This window comes from Pseudophryne corroboree, chromosome 1 (assembly GCF_028390025.1).
Source record: "Pseudophryne corroboree isolate aPseCor3 chromosome 1, aPseCor3.hap2, whole genome shotgun sequence".
Taxonomy (NCBI): domain Eukaryota; kingdom Metazoa; phylum Chordata; class Amphibia; order Anura; family Myobatrachidae; genus Pseudophryne; species Pseudophryne corroboree.
The window spans coordinates 238,085,171-238,103,073 of NC_086444.1; the positions used below are offsets into that span (position 1 = coordinate 238,085,171).

The 17,903-nt window shown below is 49.7% G+C and overlaps 1 protein-coding gene across 2 annotated transcripts in view; it reads right to left on the reverse strand.

The window, feature by feature from the left end:
* Positions 1-10,154: 10,154 nt before the first annotated feature.
* CCDC112 (coiled-coil domain containing 112) overlaps positions 10,155-17,903 on the reverse strand; it is a 74,380-nt gene continuing 66,631 nt past the window's right edge. For both annotated transcript variants that reach the window (XM_063964152.1, XM_063964153.1), the window contains exon 10: positions 10,155-11,114. In XM_063964152.1, coding sequence (XP_063820222.1) covers positions 11,084-11,114 — 31 coding nt within the window. In that variant the 3' untranslated portion in view covers positions 10,155-11,083. The remainder of the gene's footprint in view (positions 11,115-17,903) is intronic.

Sequence of the window (17,903 nt, forward strand, 5' to 3'; positions counted from 1 at the left end):
ATTGCAGACAATCCGCACTTGGGATGGGCGCCCAGCATCCACTACGGACTACGAGAAATAGATTTATCGGTAAGTAAAATCTTATTTTCTCTAACGTCCTAGTGGATGCTGGGGACTCCGTCAGGACCATGGGGATTATACCAAAGCTCCCAAACGGGCGGGAGAGTGCGGATGACTCTGCAGCACCGAATGAGAAAACTCCAGGTCCTCTTTAGCCAGGGTATCAAATTTGTAGAATTTTACAAACGTGTTCTCCCCCGACCACGTAGCTGCTCGGCAGAGTTGTAATGCCGAGACCCCTCGGGCAGCCGCCCAGGATGAGCCCACCTTCCTTGTGGAATGGGCCTTGACAGATTTAGGCTGTGGCAGGCCTGCCACAGAATGTGCAAGTTGAATTGTGCTACAAATCCAACGAGCAATCGTCTGCTTAGAAGCAGGAGCACCCAGCTTGTTGGGTGCATACAGTATAAACAGCGAGTCAGATTTTCTGACTCCAGCCGTCCTTGAAATATATATTTTCAATGCCCTGACAACGTCCAGCAACTTGGAATCCTCCAAATCGCTAGTAGCCGCAGGCACCACAATAGGCTGGTTCAGGTGAAACGCTGACACCACCTTAGGCAGAAAATGAGGACGCGTCCGCAGTTCTGCCCTGTCCGAATGGAAAATCAGATATGGGCTTTTATACGATAAAGCCGCCAATTCTGACACTCTCCTGGCTGAAGCCAGGGCCAGTAGCATGGTTACTTTCCATGTAAGATATTTCAAATCCGCCGATTTGAGTGGCTCAAACCAATGGGATTTGAGAAAATCCAAAACTACATTAAGGTCCCACGGAGCCACTGGGGGCACAACCGGGGGCTGTATATGTAGTACTCCTTTTACAAAAGTCTGGACTTCAGGAACTGAAGCCAATTCTTTCTGGAAGAAAATCGACAGGGCCGAAATTTGAAACTTAATGGACCCCAACTTGAGGCCCATAGACAATCCTGTTTGCAGGAAATGTAGGAATCGACCCAATTGAAATTCCTCCGTGGGGGCCTTCCTGGCCTCACACCACGCAACATATTTTCTCCAAATGCGGTGATAATGTTGTGCAGTCACCTCCTTCCTGGCTTTAACCAGTGTAGGAATGACCTCTTCTGGAATGCCTTTTTCCCTTAGAATTCGGCGTTCAACCGCCACGCCGTCAAACGCAGCCGCGGTAAGTCTTGGAATAGACACGGTCCCTGCTGAATCAGGTCCCGTCTTAGAGGTAGAGGCCACGGATTTTCCGTGAGCATCTCCTGAAGTTCCGGGTACCAAGTTCTTCTTGGCCAATCCGGAGCCACGAGTATCGTTCTTACTCCCCTTTGCCGTATAATTCTCAGTACTTTGGGTATGAGAGGCAGAGGAGGAAACACATACACTGACTGGAACACCCACGGTGTTACCAGAGCGTCCACAGCTATTGCCTGAGGGTCTCTTGACCTGGCGCAATACCTGTCCAGTTTTTTGTTGAGGCGAGACGCCATCATATCCACCTTTGGTTTTTCCCAACGGTTCACAATCATGTGGAAGACTTCTGGATGAAGTCCCCACTCTCCCGGGTGTAGATCGTGTCTGCTGAGGAAGTCTGCTTCCCAGTTGTCCACTCCCGGAATGAACACTGCTGACAGTGCTATCACATGATCTTCCGCCCAGCGAAGAATCCTTGCAGCTTCTGCCATTGCTCTCCTGCTTCTTGTGCCGCCCTGTCTGTTTACGTGGGCGACTGCCGTGATGTTGTCCGACTGGATCAACACCGGTTGACCCTGAAGCAGGGGTTTTGCCAGGCTTAGAGCATTGTAAATCGCTCTTAGCTCCAGTATATTTATGTAAAGAGACATCTCCAGGCTTGACCATACTCCCTGGAAGTTTCTTCCCTGTGTGACCGCTCCCCAGCCTCTCAGACTGGCATCCGTGGTCACCAGGACCCAGTCCTGTATGCCGAATCTGCGGCCTTCTAACAGATGAGCACTCTGCAACCACCACAGAAGAGACACCCTTGTCCGTGGCGATAAGGTTATCCGCTGATGCATCTGCAGATGCGATCCGGACCATTTGTCCAGCAGATCCCACTGAAAAGTTCGTGCGTGGAATCTGCCGAATGGGATTGCTTCGTAAGAAGCCACCATCTTTCCCAGGACTCTTGTGCATTGATGCACAGACACTTTTCCTGGTTTTAGGAGGTTCCTGACAAGTTCGGATAACTCCTTGGCTTTCTCCTCCGGAAGAAACACCTTTTTCTGAACCGTGTCCAGAATCATTCCCAGGAACAGCAGACGTGTTGTCGGGGTCAACTGAGATTTTGGAAAATTCAGAATCCACCCGTGTTGTTGCAGCACTACTTGGGTTAGTGCTACTCCGTCCTCCAGCTGTTCTCTGGACCTTGCCCTTATCAGGAGATCGTCCAAGTAAGGGATAATTAATACGCCTCTTCTTCGCAGAAGAATCATCATTTCGGCCATTACCTTGGTAAAGACCCGAGGTGCCGTGGACAATCCAAACGGCAGCGTCTGAAACTGATAATGACAGTTTTGCACCACGAACCTGAGGTACCCTTGATGTGAAGGGCAAATTGGGACATGCAGGTAAGCATCTTTTATGTCCAGGGACACCATAAAGTCCCCTTCTTCCAGATTCGCTATCACTGCTCTGAGTGATTCCATCTTGAACTTGAATTTTTGTATGTACAGGTTCAAAGATTTCAGATTTAGAATAGGTCTTACCGAGCCGTCCGGCTTCGGTACCACAAATAGCGTGGAGTAATACCCCTTTTCCTGTTGTAGGAGGGGTACCTTGACTATCACCTGCTGAGAAAACAGCTTGTGAATGGCTTCCAATACCGTCGCCCTGTCTGAGGGAGACGTTGGCAAAGCAGACTTTAGGAACCGGCGAGGGGGAGACTTCTCGAATTCCAACCTGTAACCCTGAGATACTACCTGCAGGATCCAGGGGTCCACCTGTGAGCAAGCCCACTGCGCGCTGAAATTCTTGAGTCGACCCCCCACCGTTCCTGAGTCCGCTTGTAAAGCCCCAGCGTCATGCTGAGGGCTTTGCAGAACCCGCGGAGGGCTTCTGTTCCTGGGAAGGAGCTGCTTGCTGCCCTCTCTTACCCTTTCCTCTGCCTCGGGGCAGATATGACTGTCCTTTTGCCCGCTTCTTATACGACCGAAAGGACTGCGGCTGAAAAGACGGTGTCTTTTTCTGTTGGGAGGGGGTCTGAGGTAAAAAGGTGGATTTCCCGGCAGTTGCCGTGGCCACCAAATCCGATAGACCGACGCCAAATAATTCCTCCCCTTTATACGGCAATACTTCATATGCCGTTTGGAATCCGCATCACCTGACCACTGTCGTGTCCATAAACTTCTTCTGGCAGATATGGACATCGCACTTACTCTCGATGCCAGAGTGCAAATATCCCTCTGAGCATCTCGCATATAAAGAAAAGCATCCTTTAATTGCTCTAAAGTCTGTAAAATACTGTCCCTATCCAGGGTATCAATATTTTCAGTCAGGGAATCCGACCAGACCACCCCAGCACTGCACATCCAGGCTGAGGCGATGGCTGGTCGCAGTATAACACCAGTATGTGTGTATATACTTTTTAGGGTAGTTTCCAGCCTCCTATCAGCTGGATCCTTGAGGGCGGCCGTATCAGGAGACGGTAACGCCACTTGTTTTGATAAGCGTGTGAGCGCCTTATCCACCTTAGGGGGTGTTTACCAGCGCGCCCTAACCTCTGGCGGGAAAGGGTATAATGCCAATAACTTTTTTGAAATTAGCACTTTTCTATCTGGGTTAACCCACGCTTCATCACATACATCATTCAATTCCTCTGATTCAGGAAAAACTACAGGTAGTTTTTTCACCCCCCACATAATACCCCTTTTTGTGGTACTTGTAGTATCAGAGATATGCAAAGCCTCCTTCATTGCCGTGATCATATAACGTGTGGCCCTACTGGAAAATACGTTTGTTTCTTCACCGTCGACACTAGATTCAGTGTCCGTGTCTGGGTCTGTGTCGACCGACTGAGGTAAAGGGCGTTTTACAGCCCCTGACGGTGTCTGAGACGCCTGGGCAGGTACTAACTGGTTTTCCGGCCGTCTCATGTCGTCAACTGATTTTTGTAATGTGCTGACATTATCACGTAATTCCATAAACAAAGCCATCCATTCCGGTGTCGACTCCCTGGGGGGTGACATCACCATTACCGGCAATTGCTCTGCCTCCACACCAACATCGTCCTCATACATGTCGACACACACGTACCGACACACAGCAGACACACAGGGAATGCTCTATTGAAGACAGGACCCCACTAGCCCTTTGGGGAGACAGAGGGAGAGTTTGCCAGCACACACCCAAGCGCTATAATATATATGGGAACAACCCTATATAAGTGTTGTATCCTTATAGCAGCTTAAATATAGTAATATCGCCAAAAAAAGTGCCCCCCCTCTCTGTTTTACCCTGTTTCTGTAGTGCAGTGCAGGGGAGAGTCCTGGGAGCCTTCCTCACAGCGGAGCTGAGCAGGAAAATGGCGCTGTGTGCTGAGGAGAATAAGCCCCACCCCCTATTTCGGCGGGCTCTTCTCCGGAGTTTGTGAGATCTGGCAGGGGTTAAATACATCCATATAGCCTCAAGGGCTATATGTGATGTATTTTTCAGCCATAAAAAGGTATTATACATTGCTGCCCAGGGCGCCCCCCCAGCGCCCTGCACCCTCCGTGACCGCTGTGTGAAGTGTGCTGACAACAATGGCGCACAGCTGCAGTGCTGTGCGCTACCTCAGGAAGACTGAAAAGTCTTCTGCCGCCTGCTTCTGGACCTCTTCCATCTTCGGCATCTGCAAGGGGGGTCGGCGGCGCGGCTCCGGGACCGGACTCCATGGCTGGGCCTGTGTTCGATCCCTCTGGAGCTAATGGTGTCCAGTAGCCTAAGAAGCCAATCCATCCTGCACGCAGGTGAGTTGACTTCTCTCCCCTAAGTCCCTCGATGCAGTGAGCCTGTTGCCAGCAGGACTCACTGAAAATAAAAAACCTAAAAACTTTTTCTAAGCAGCTCTTTAGGAGAGCCACCTAGATTGCACCCTGCTCGGACGGGCACAAAAACCTAACTGAGGCTTGGAGGAGGGTCATAGGGGGAGGAGCCAGTGCACACCACCTGATCCTAAAGCTTTATTTTTGTGCCCTGTCTCCTGCGGAGCCGCTAATCCCCATGGTCCTGACGGAGTCCCCAGCATTCACTAGGACGTTAGAGAAAAAGGAATTCTGCTTCTCATAGCTCCAGCGTGGCCCAGACGGCACTGGTTCTCAGACCTGCAAGGCCTATCGTCAGAGCGTCCAATTCTACTTCCACAACGCCCAGACCTCCTCGTTCAGGGCCCCTGTGTCTACCAGGGCCTTGCCCGGCTGTCTTTGACGGCGTGGCTCTTGAAGCTTCCGTCTGAAGGGCTAAAGGGTTTTCTGAGGCATTCATTCAAACTATGTTGCGGGCCCGGAAACCGGCTTCGGCTCTGATTTACCATAGGGTCTGGCATTCTTACTTTGTTTGGTGCGCATCTAACGATTATGACGCTTCCAAGTTTAGTATAGCCAAGTTGTTAGCTTTTCTTCAGCAGGGCCTGGACTTAGGCCTGCGTCTGGCCTCCCTCAAGGTTCAAATATCTGCCTTGTCGGTGTGGTTTCAGAGAAAAATTGCGACCTTACCTGATGTGCATACCTTTACTCAGGGCGTGTTGCGTATCCAACCTCCCTATGTCCCGCCTGTGGCTCCTTGGGACTTGTCGGTGGTTTTGGAGGCGTTACAAGAGTCTCCGTTTGAACCTCTTGGTTCAGCTGACCTTAAGTGGCTTTCCCTTAAGGTGGTGTTTCTGCTGGCTATTGCTTCAGCTAGAAGAGTGTCGGATTTGGGTGCCTTGTCCTGTAGTTCCCCATATCTGATATTTCACCGTGACCGGGCGGTTCTTAGGACCCGTCCCGGCTATCTACCTAAGGTGGTTTCTTCGTTCCACCTTAATCAGGAGATTGTAGTTCCGGCACTTGTTTCTCCTGATCTGTCTCCCAAAGAGCGGTCTTTGGATGTGGTACAGGCTCTCCGTATCTATGTGAAGAGAACTGCTCCTATTAGGAAATCTGATTCTCTTTTTGTTGTGTTTGGGTTTCACAAACGTGGCTGGCCTGCTCACAAGCAAACTCTGGCCAGATGGATTAGAATGGTGATTGCACATGCTTATGTGAAGGCTGGTCTCTCTGTTCCTGATCACATTAAGGCCCATTCTACTCGGTCTGTTGGACCTTCTTGGGCGGCTCAACGTGGTGCGACCCTTGAACAATTGTGCAAGGCGGCTACGTGGTCCTCTGTGAACACGTTCATAAGGTTCTATGCCTTCGATACTGCCGCTTCCCAGGATGCTTCCTTTGGACGCCGGGTTCTTGTGCCCGCTACAGTGCGTCCCCTCCCATAAGGAACAACTTTAGGACATCCCCATTGTCCATTCCTTGTGGAGCCCAGTGTACCCCGCAGCAGAAAACGAGTTTTATGGTAAGAACTTACCTTTGTTAAAACTCTTTCTGCGAGGTACACTGGGCTCCACAAGGTGCCCACCCTGACGCACTTAGCTTCTTTGGGTTGGTATGGCATTAGCCGCTGACACGTCTCCTGTCGTGAGAATGCGGTGTTGTGGCTACTAACCGTTCAGTGTTCGCAAATACACGCTATAGCGCGTATTTTACCCAGGTCTGTGGTCCGGGGACTCACTTTTGTAAACTGTGTGGGTCCCCGGGGACGCGCTCCGCTGAAGCTGGTTGTCTTTAGTTTCCTGTAATAGAGGATGGAGGCGGAGCCTTACCAGTCCTCTTGCGACGGCACGCTCCCCCTCTCTCTCCCCTTTCCGCCTCTCCCTCCCTCCCCCCGATCACCTGCTGCAGCTTCACGGGGGCCGGACAGAGTACGAGGACGGCTCTGCGGCGCGATACACACTGTGGTGCGGGGGGAGGTGAGTGCGGTGACCGCGGTCTGTAAGTGCCGTGACACTGAGGAAGGGTGAGCTGGACTTGCGGTGGCAGCTGGGGGGCTTCTCATATCGGTGGGAAGGCAGAGATGGGGGCTGCATGGCGCCGGCAAACAGGTGTTAAATGCCACAAAAATGTTGCATGGGGTGGGGGTGAGATGCTGCTGGTCTGTGCAGCATACAGGACACTTGATACAACCACTGGATTCGAGTCATGCTGCCTGTAATTTATGTGCTGAGTGATCAACTTCAGTGACACTCACTGTGCTGGCTGTCTTTGTTGGTTACTGTTGGTTGCTGCTGATTACTGTTGGTTGCTGCTGGTTACTGTAAAGACAGGCAGCACAGTGAGAGTCACTGAAGTTGATCACTCAGCACATAAATTACAGACAGGATGACTCGAATCCAGTGGTTGTACCAAGTGTCCGAAGTCAGCGGTCAGGATGCCGGCATTCAGTATACCGACACCAGCATCCCGATCGCAGCAACCTCCCACCCCTAACCCTCCATTTCCCGCAGCCTAAACCCCCTTAGTGCCTAACACTTATCCCCCCTCTCTGCAGCCCAACCCTAACCTCCCCAACGCAATATCCTAACCCCCCCCCCCCCCCTCCCGCACGCTAAACCAGTGTCGGCAGCACATACTTACCTTTAGGATCCTGACTGTCAGGATATCGTTGCAGGGGACCTGATCTCCTCGGGATGCCAGCATCGGTATTCTGGCGGCTGTCAGGATTCCGGTGTCGGTATTACGGCTGCTGGGATCCCGACAGCCGGGATCCCGAACGCATACTTCCGATATGATAACAGCCCAGCAGCACTGTCACCCTCTCACCCCTCCCTCCCCCACAACACTGTAGTGTCTAAATCCAGTCTGGGGCTCCTATTATAGCGGCACCATACACCCATCACATATATAAAATGTATTTAATAATGTTGTCCTGTTTTTTTTATCATATAATTGTTAAGTGCTCTGCCTGGTGCAATATGTATAACGTGCTCTGCCTGGCGCAATGTGTATAACGTGCTCTGCCTGGCACAATGTGTATAACGTGCTCTGCCTGGTGCAATGTGTATAAGTGCTCTGCCTGGCACAATGTGTATAACGTGCTCTGCCTGGCGCAATGTGTATAACGTGCTCTGCCTGGCGCAATGTGTATAACGTGCTCTGCCTGGCGCAATGTGTATAACGTGCTCTGCCTAGCGCAATGTGTATAACTTGCTCTGCCTGGCGCAATGTATATAACGTGCTCTGCCTGGCGCAATGTGTATAACGTGCTCTGCCTGGCGCAATGTGTATAACGTGCTCTGCCTGGCGCAATGTGTATAACGTGCTCTGCCTGGCGCAATGTGTATAACGTGCTCTAACTGGCGCAATGTGCATAACGTGCTCTACCTGGTGCAAAGTGCATAATGTGCTCTGCCTGGTGCAATGTGTATAACGTGCTCTGCCTGGTGCAATGTGTGGCGCAATGTGTATAATGTGCTCTACCTGGTGCACTGTGTATAATGTGCTCTGCCTGGCGCAATGTGCATAATGTGCTCTGCCTGGCGCAATGTGCATAATGTGCTCTGCCTGGCGCAATGTGTATAACGTGCTCTGCCTTGCTTAATGTGTATAACATGCTCTACCTGGTGCACTGTGTATAACGTGCTCCCCCTGGCGCATTGTGTGGCGCAATGTGTATAACGTGCTCTGCCTGGAGCAATGTGTATAACGTGCTCTGCCTGGCGCAATGTGTATAACGTGCTCTGCCTGGCGCAATGTGTATAACGTGCTCTGCCTGGTGCACTGTGTATAACGTGCTCTACCTGGTGCACTGTGTATAACGTGCTCTGCCTGGCGCAATGTGTGGCGCAATGTGTATGACGTGCTCTGCCTGGCGCAAGGTGTATAACATGCTCTACCTGGTGCACTGTGAATAATGTGCTCTGCCTGGCGCAAGGTGTATAACATGCTCTACCTGGTGCACTGTGAATAATGTGCTCTGCCTGGCGCAATGTGTATAACGTGCTCTCCTTGGCTCAGTGTGTATAGGAGGTTCTACCTGGTGCAATGTGTATAAGCGGCACTACTGTGTGGAGTAATGTGAATTAATACTATAATGTGACCACGCCCCTTCCCCACGAAGCCACACCCCTAAAAAATTTGACGAAGGCGCGCACTGTCGCTGTTCGGTGTGGGTGAGGGAGCACCAATTCTCTTACTGCCACAAGGGCACCAAAATGTCTAGTTACATCTATAGTGCGGGGTGTCCTGTATGCTACACAGCCCAGCAGCATCGTCGCCCCATCCTCCCCCTTGCACCACTTTTGTAGTGTCCAAATCAAGTTTGTGTTTTTATATTTGAATCATTAATAAGACTAATTAAAACCTTCATTCCGATGGGACCCAGAAAAGGACAGGTAGGACCCCAATTTTTAAAAGTGAAGGGTCCCTGGGACCCACTTTTTTTTGGTTTCAGCACGATCTCTGCCGTTGTCGTCTCTTTTCCTGCTACTGCATTGGACTGGTTAACTAAAAACTGAGATCCTGTGCAGGGAGGCGGGGTGATATAGGAGGTGGCGCTATGCATTCTGGGAACAGTCAATGCTTTGAGCCTGTTGGTGCCTCGGATCAAGATCCTACTCTACACCCCATTGTCCATTCCTTGTGGAGCCCAGTGCACCTCGCAGAAAGAGTTTTAACAAAGGTAAGTTCTTACCATAAAACTCTTTTTTTTCAGGTATAGTTAACACCTCAGGATGAAAGCAGTTCTCAGAAGAGAATCATTGCTGAGTGAACATGTATAACACATCTGTTTTTTATTAGAATGAAAGTGAGCATCATGCAGTCATAGAAATATTCAGACTTCTCACACAAGTACTCATGTAGTGCTCACCAAACATGGCAGTAACATGGCAGTTAGGAGCTAATTGGCTGATACTTTATCTCTGTGCAATTTATCTCTTTCCAATGCTTAGTACCTAGACCCCTAAGGAAGAAATGTATCAAATTTTCGAGTGGTTGGTATTTTACCTCTCCACTTTATTTCTTCCAAGGTTGAACACAGCTCCCCCTATATAAGCATGAGATTACTGTATGTGAACATTTGTTCCCAAGACAAGGCACAAAAAAACTAAATATCTTTTAATTTTCAACTAGATTTTTCTTAAATTACAAGTATGTCAGCTCTTAGCATAACATATTTTTTTTACTGAAAATGTAATTAAAAATTATAAGTCAAAAAAGACAATTAAAACGATCAGGGAAACATTAGAGCAAACAGTCCATTTCTCAGCTCTGCCTATGCAGATTGCATGCTCCAGAACCTACCCCATTTCCTTCACAAAGGCAGCAAAAATATTCTGTAATTTGTGCTGAAATCAGGAGCAAGGATCGGTAATCCTCAGCCATCAGTCTGCAGAACTACTGTGTAACATAAGGGCCCTCATTCCGAGTTGTTCGCTCGCAAGCTGCTTTTAGCAGCATTGCACACGCTAAGCCGCCGCCTACTGGGATTGAATCTTAGCATAACAGAATTGTGAACGAAAGATTCGCATAATTGCGAATAGAAATTTCTTTGCAGTTTCTGAGTAGCTCGGGACTTACTCTGCCACTGCGATCAGTTCAGTCAGTTTCGTTCCTGGTTTGACTTCACAAACACACCCAGCGTTCGCCCAGACACTCCCCCGTTTCTCCAGCCACTCCCGTGTTTTTCCCAGAAACGGCAGCGTTTTTCCGCACACACCCATAAAACGTCCAGTTTCCGCCCATAAACACCCACTTCCTGTCAATCACACTCCGATCACCAGAACGATGAAAAATCCTTGTTATGCCGTGAGTAAAATACCTAACTTTTGTGTAAAATAACTAAGCGCATGCGCTCTGCGAACCTTGCGCATGCGCAGTAAGCGACTAATCGCAATATAGCGAAACTCGGCAACAAGCGAACAACTCGGAATGAGGGCCAAGGTACGTAGGGAGAAATGTCTCGATTAACCATAGTCTAATGCATAATCCAAGTCTTTTTGTTAATCTGTTATTTTCTTTATATTGGCAGCCTATAAACCTTGTCTCCATGTTGGCACAGCTCTAAAAGAGAAAAAAAAAAGAAACTAACATTAACATAAAACACGTTATGTAAGAAAGTAACACGTGGACATGTCTCTGCCTAAGAAGCATTTATGTTTGATTTTAGATGGAGAAAATCATATTTAAATAACTTTAAATATTACCAAACAATATAGATAGAATCTTAAGAATCATACATCAACTGCAGTTACAGATGGCTGCCCTTTAGAGCATATAATGATCTTACAGATATAAAAGTGAAACATTTTTGTAGGAAGTGGGAAATTACAAAGCGGTGCTAAGAGTCGCAGCACATCAAGGATAGTTGTTTTTATGCTGTTTCCATCTCTGGTGATCTCAGCAGCTGCCACTATAATAACATCTGTAAACAAGTGTCCTGAGTGTCTTGTAGCGAACATGACGCCAAAGTAAAATAAAAAAAAAAGCTACTGTGAGCTGACAGATAACCACAAGAATGCCCACTCAGCAGAAAAGAAAAAGCCTTCTGTAGAGCCAGAAGAGGAAGTAGGTTCATTTAATATGATCAGTGAAAGACTGTCATGGTTGCCTTTAGGCAAGTCTTATAACAGATGAACTAGTCTTTGTAGAAAATATATCTCCACCTTCCATTGTCTCTCCTCCCTTCAAAGCAACTACACCGATGGCAGGTGCACAAAAATTACGGTTGACAATGGCTAATTTAAAATTGGTTGCTAATACTGTTTCTGCCTTATAGTAGCCACACACACTTTACCCACCAGCAACTACAATAGCTATTCCACAATTTTATGTACAAAGTGTTCGCCACACATTTTTAATTGTAAACTTATTTGGGCAGGACCATCCTTACCATCTATTGCTAAGTTTCAGGGTTCAGTAGGGACTTACCTGCTTCCGACGGCTGCAACTCCATCTCTCCATCTTCCGGGTCCCAGTGGTTAGGTGATTGTCACTTACAGCGGAGTAATTTGACGGAGCAGCAATCCAATAAGTATAGTGGCCCTATTACTAACTCCTACCTCTCCCTCTAGACTAGAGTCTAATGCCTAACCCTAACCTATTTCTCCCTGCAGCCTAACCCTAACCTAACTGTAATGCCCAACCCTAATCCTCCTGTTCCGCAGCCTAATCCTAATGCCCTCTGTGTCACAATCCTGACTGTAGGTTTCATATTTGGTGACTTACCCCTGCCATCTGTCCCGGATCCTGTGTCTTTTACTCACTGAGTTAAACAGTTTGTCAGCACTATGAGTTTTCCTGAGTTCTCTGCCTGAAAGGTAATAGTTAATTAGCTCCACCTGTGGTGAGCTCCTGTGTGAGGCTGAATTCAGTAATCTGAAGTTTAGGCCTAAAAGCCAGCATCTTATGTTTTGCAGAAGTTCTGGCTTCAGGGTTCTCTCGGCCTGCTAGGCCTCATTCTACATCACAGCCTAGTCTAGAGTAGTCACATGACAGTGACTGATTACCTGACCCAGAGTTGTCCAATCCTCTGCCAGCCTGAGACTCTCTGCATCACCTAATCCTGCTCACCAATCACCAAGGACCAGGAAGTATAAGTCGGGAGGCTGAGTTAGAAACTGGGCCAGTTCCTCGTGTCACACACAGCTCTGTGTGAGTCTTAAAGCTGAGCTCCCTAAAGGTAACCTTTGTACTTAAGTTCCTGTGGAAACTCTGTTCCCTTGTTACCCTGTTTGGTTTACTTTTGTGTTGCCACTGATTTTCACTATTTCCATGAGTCTCAATGTAAAGGCACAGCTGCAGTGGTTCATCTTAAAGGCACAGTACTGTATTCCATAGTCTCCACTGAAAACCACAGCTGCCGTGTTTCAGTTTTACTGCTGTTGTAGTTGTGATCTCCAGAGCTGCCGTATCCCTGTGGCTTCCGTGCCTCCAAGTATCTCCGTGCTTCCAAGCACCTCCATGCCTCAGCACCTCCGTGCCTCAGCACCTCCGTGCCTCACACCTCCATGCCTCAGCATCTCCGTGCCTCAGCACCTCCGTGCCTCAGTACCTCCGTGCCTCAGCACCTCCGTGCCTCAGCATCTCCGTGCTTCCAAGCACCTCCGTGCCTCCAAGTACCTCCGTGCCTTCAAGTATCTCCGTGCTTTCAAGCATCTCCGTGCCTTCAAGTATCTCCGTGCTTCCAAGCACCTCAGTGCCTCCAAGCACCTCAGTGCCTCCAGGCACTTCTGCACCTCAGTGCCTCCAAGCACCTCAGTGCCTCCAGGCACTTCTGCACCTCAGTGCCTCCTAGCACCTTAGTACCTCCTAGCACCTCAGTACCTCCTAGCACCTCAGTGCCTCCAAAAACCCAGTGCTCACAAGCGTAGTTGGTGTCTCCAGCATCCGGTACTCCTTAGTTCTTTCCTCAGCACCTTTTCAAGTTCTGTCTTTCAGGAGACCTCCAGCATCCATACCTGCTTCCTGTCTGCCGACCAAATCCTGCATGAGGAAAACCTAGATTCGGTCATCTCCGCTGCGGTCCCTCTTCCTGGTCACCGGAAGAAACCCCGAGCCCACAACACCCCCAAACCAGGTCAGTGAAAGTATTCACATAGTCCTCCAGTCGCCCGCACAGACTTCACTAACACCGGGTTCACAAAACTTCAGTCATGACAGTAGGAACTGGCCACATGGACCCGGCCGAAAGTGTTTGTCTGACGCAGGACCTCCTAAGCAATATTGCAGGACGCTTGGAAGGTCTGGAGTCGACTCAGCATCAATTAGCACAGTGTCTGCAGCGGAATTCTTTCTCCAGAGATTCTCTGACCTTCTGCACTAAGACTCCTGACCAACTGCAGATTTTCTACCAGATGTTATTACAGTTACAAGAACTTTTGTCTAGTATTCTTTCTGTGATGCCTGATCTCTTCAGGAATACTACCAACGTTGTTGATCCTGTTTTGTCCCATCCAGTTAATAGAGTCTCTTCCTCTGTGCAAGGAAAAGTTGTTCATCAGAGCTATCCACGGCCCAAACTCTCTGAAGCTGAACGTCAGCGGCGTAAGGAGCTACACCTCTGTCTTTACTGTGGAAATTCCGGTCATTTTGTTAAAGATTGCATTCTTCGTAAGCCAGGGAATGGTGACAAATCTCAGTATCACAGTGCTCATGTCTACAAGTCATCCACAGTAGCCGATCCTGCTACTGCTGACAGGGGTATCAAGATGGCTACTCTGAAAGAGACTCAAATTTATGACTGGGGTCCGGTGATTAAAAGACCTTATCCCAAGTTGGGTGTCCAGAGAAGAATGTTCAAGCCATTTAGAGTCATAGAGGAGTCCGTGTCTACAGCCCAAGGAGGGGCGTCCGTGTCTTCGGCCCAAGGAGGGGCGTCCGTGTCTTCGGCCCAAGGAGGGGCGTCCGTGTCTTCGGCCCAAGGAGGGGCGTCCGTGTCTTCGGCCCAAGGAGGGGCGTCCGTGTCTTTAGCCCAAGGAGGGGCGTCCGTGTCTTCAGCCCAAGGAGGGGCGTTCGTGTCTTCAGCCCAAGGAGGGGCATCCGTGTCTTCAGCCCAAGGAGGGGCGTCCGTGTCTTCGGCCCAAGGAGGGGCGTCTTTAGCCCAAGGAGGGGCGTCCGTGTCTTTAGCCCAAGGAGGGGCGTCCGTGTCTTCAGCCCAAGGAGGGGCGTCCGTGTCTTCAGCCCAAGGAGGGGCGTCCGTGTCTTCAGCCCAAGGAGGGGCGTCCATGTCTTCAGCCCAAGGAGGGGCGTCCGTGTCTTCAGCCCAAGGAGGGGCGTCCGTGTCTTCAGCCCAAGGAGGGGCATCCGTGTCTACAGCCCAAGGAGGGGCGTCCGTGTCTTCAGCCCAAGGAGGGGCGTCCGTGTCTTCAGCCCCAGTGAGGGGTTCAGAGCGTCCAGCCCCAGTGAGGGGTTCAGAGGGTCCAGCCCCAGAGAGACTACAGAGCGCTGCCCAGCCAGAGAGACTACAGAGCGCTGCCCAGCCAGAGAGACTACAGAGCGCTGCCCAGCCAGAGAGTCTACAGAGTGCTGCCCAGCCAGAGAGTCTACAGAGTGCTGCCCAGCCAGAGAGTCTACAGAGTGCTGCCCAGCCAGAGAGTCTACAGAGTGCTGCCCAGCCAGAGAGTCTACAGAGTGCTGCCCAGCCAGAGAGTCTACAGAGTGCTGCCCAGTCCCGTGAAGTGGGGGCTCTTGCCTCAGCCCAGCCCCGTGAAGTGGGGGCTCTTGCCTCAGCCCAGCCCCGTGAAGTGGGGGCTCTTGCCTCAGCCCAGCCCCGTGAAGTGGGGGCTCTTGCCTCAGCCCAGCCCCGTGAAGAGGGGGCTCCTGCCGGTCCAGCAATATTCCAGGCTCCGCCTGGTCAGTCCGTCCCGGTTCCAGCCGGTCCAGCGATACTCCAGGCCCTGCCTGGTCAGTCTCCGTTGGCTCCAGCCAATTCAAGTATCCTCAGATCCAATCCAGTCCTACTCGTCCAGCCAAAGATTTCTCCAGTTTCAGCCTCTAAGCTTTCGTCTGATGGCTTACCACCTATTTACTTTGATGGAGATTTATTGCAATATGCCGCTCTGGTTGAACAATTTCTCTCTCTGATGGAGTCTGATCCTTCAGGTGTAGTAACTCCTTCCAACGTTACTCGATATCTGTTCCTGGCATTCAGAGGAAGAGCTTTGGAGTGGGCCAACATGCTTTTTGAGAGTAATGATCCTGTGTTCCATGATTTACAGACTTTTAGTAATGCAGTCTTTAAAGAATTTACTCCAAAGCCCTCGGAATCTGACTCAGTTAAAAGATCATGCTCCAAAAAGAACCTCAGTTCGTCTTCATTCAAACTACCACAGTCTGATACAAAAGTAAGTTTGTGCAGTCCTGCCAAAGATAATCCAAGTATCTCCTTCCGTAAGAATCCGAATATTAAGGTTGGTCATGTAGGAGTCTCTCCTAGCCCAATACTAAGTTCTCCGCCAAAAAATTCAAAGCTACAGTGCACTTCTTGGTCATTTTCAAACTGTGTATCTAAAGGAGATTCGTATTTTCCGTTAGACTTGGACTCAGACTCTGAATTTGATCCAGTTTATGATGCTACTCCTTTCCTGGGAGGTGCTGTTCCTTCCTGTTATGCTTCCACGCATGAAGAGGTTCCAGAATCACCAAAAAGCTCTACAGGTCTCTGTATGAAAAGTCCTCGTTATAGAACAAGATTTAATTTAAGCCTCAGTGGAGTGCTAGCTTCGAAAGCACAATCTTCTCGCACTACAAAACGAGGAGAGGAACCTTCTACAGTTTATTCCTCAGTCCTTTCTGATTAAGGAAATTCCAGTCTTGTCTATGATGGATGGTCTACCTGTTCAGAAGATGAAGATCAGGAAGACTTCTAAAGAATCTAGCTTAAGTTTTGTTTCTGGACCCTCCGGTTTCCACTTTTCAGATGCTTTGTGTACGAGTTATTCATCAAGTTCCCCTAGGTTTCAAGATGGGTGTACGGAGTCCACCCTTGAAGAGGGGGATACTGTCACAATCCTGACTGTAGGTTTCATATTTGGTGACTTACCCCTGCCATCTGTCCCGGATCCTGTGTCTTTTACTCACTGAGTTAAACAGTTTGTCAGCACTATGAGTTTTCCTGAGTTCTCTGCCTGAAAGGTAATAGTTAATTAGCTCCACCTGTGGTGAGCTCCTGTGTGAGGCTGAATTCAGTAATCTGAAGTTTAGGCCTAAAAGCCAGCATCTTATGTTTTGCAGAAGTTCTGGCTTCAGGGTTCTCTCGGCCTGCTAGGCCTCATTCTACATCACAGCCTAGTCTAGAGTAGTCACATGACAGTGACTGTTTACCTGACCCAGAGTTGTCCAATCCTCTGCCAGCCTGAGACTCTCTGCATCACCTAATCCTGCTCACCAATCACCAAGGACCAGGAAGTATAAGTCGGGAGGCTGAGTTAGAAACTGGGCCAGTTCCTCGTGTCACACACAGCTCTGTGTGAGTCTTAAAGCTGAGCTCCCTAAAGGTAACCTTTGTACTTAAGTTCCTGTGGAAACTCTGTTCCCTTGTTACCCTGTTTGGTTTACTTTTGTGTTGCCACTGATTTTCACTATTTCCATGAGTCTCAATGTAAAGGCACAGCTGCAGTGGTTCATCTTAAAGGCACAGTACTGTATTCCATAGTCTCCACTGAAAACCACAGCTGCCGTGTTTCAGTTTTACTGCTGTTGTAGTTGTGATCTCCAGAGCTGCCGTATCCCTGTGGCTTCCGTGCCTCCAAGTATCTCCGTGCTTCCAAGCACCTCCATGCCTCAGCACCTCCGTGCCTCAGCATATCCGTGCCTCAGCAACTCTGTGCCTCAGCATCTCCGTGCCTCAGCACCTCCGTGCCTCAGCACCTCCGTGCCTCAGCATCTCCGTGCCTCAGCACCTCCGTGCCTCAGCACCTCTGTGCCTCAGCACCTCTGTGCCTCAGCATCTCCGTGCTTCCAAGCACCTCTGTGCCTCCAAGTACCTCCGTGCCTTCAAGTATCTCCGTGCTTCCAAGCATCTCCGTGCCTTCAAGTATCTCCGTGCTTCCAAGCACCTCAGTGCCTCCAGGCACTTCTGCACCTCAGTGCCTCCAAGCACCTCAGTGCCTCCAGGCACTTCTGCACCTCAGTGCCTCCTAGCACCTCAGTACCTCCTAGCACCTCAGTACCTCCTAGCACCTCAGTGCCTCCAAGCACCTCAGTGCCTCCAAAAACCCAGTGCTCACAAGCGTAGTTGGTGTCTCCAGCATCCGGTACTCCTTAGTTCTTTCCTCAGCACCTTTTCAAGTTCTGTCTTTCAGGAGACCTCCAGCATCCATACCTGCTTCCTGTCTGCCGACCAAATCCTGC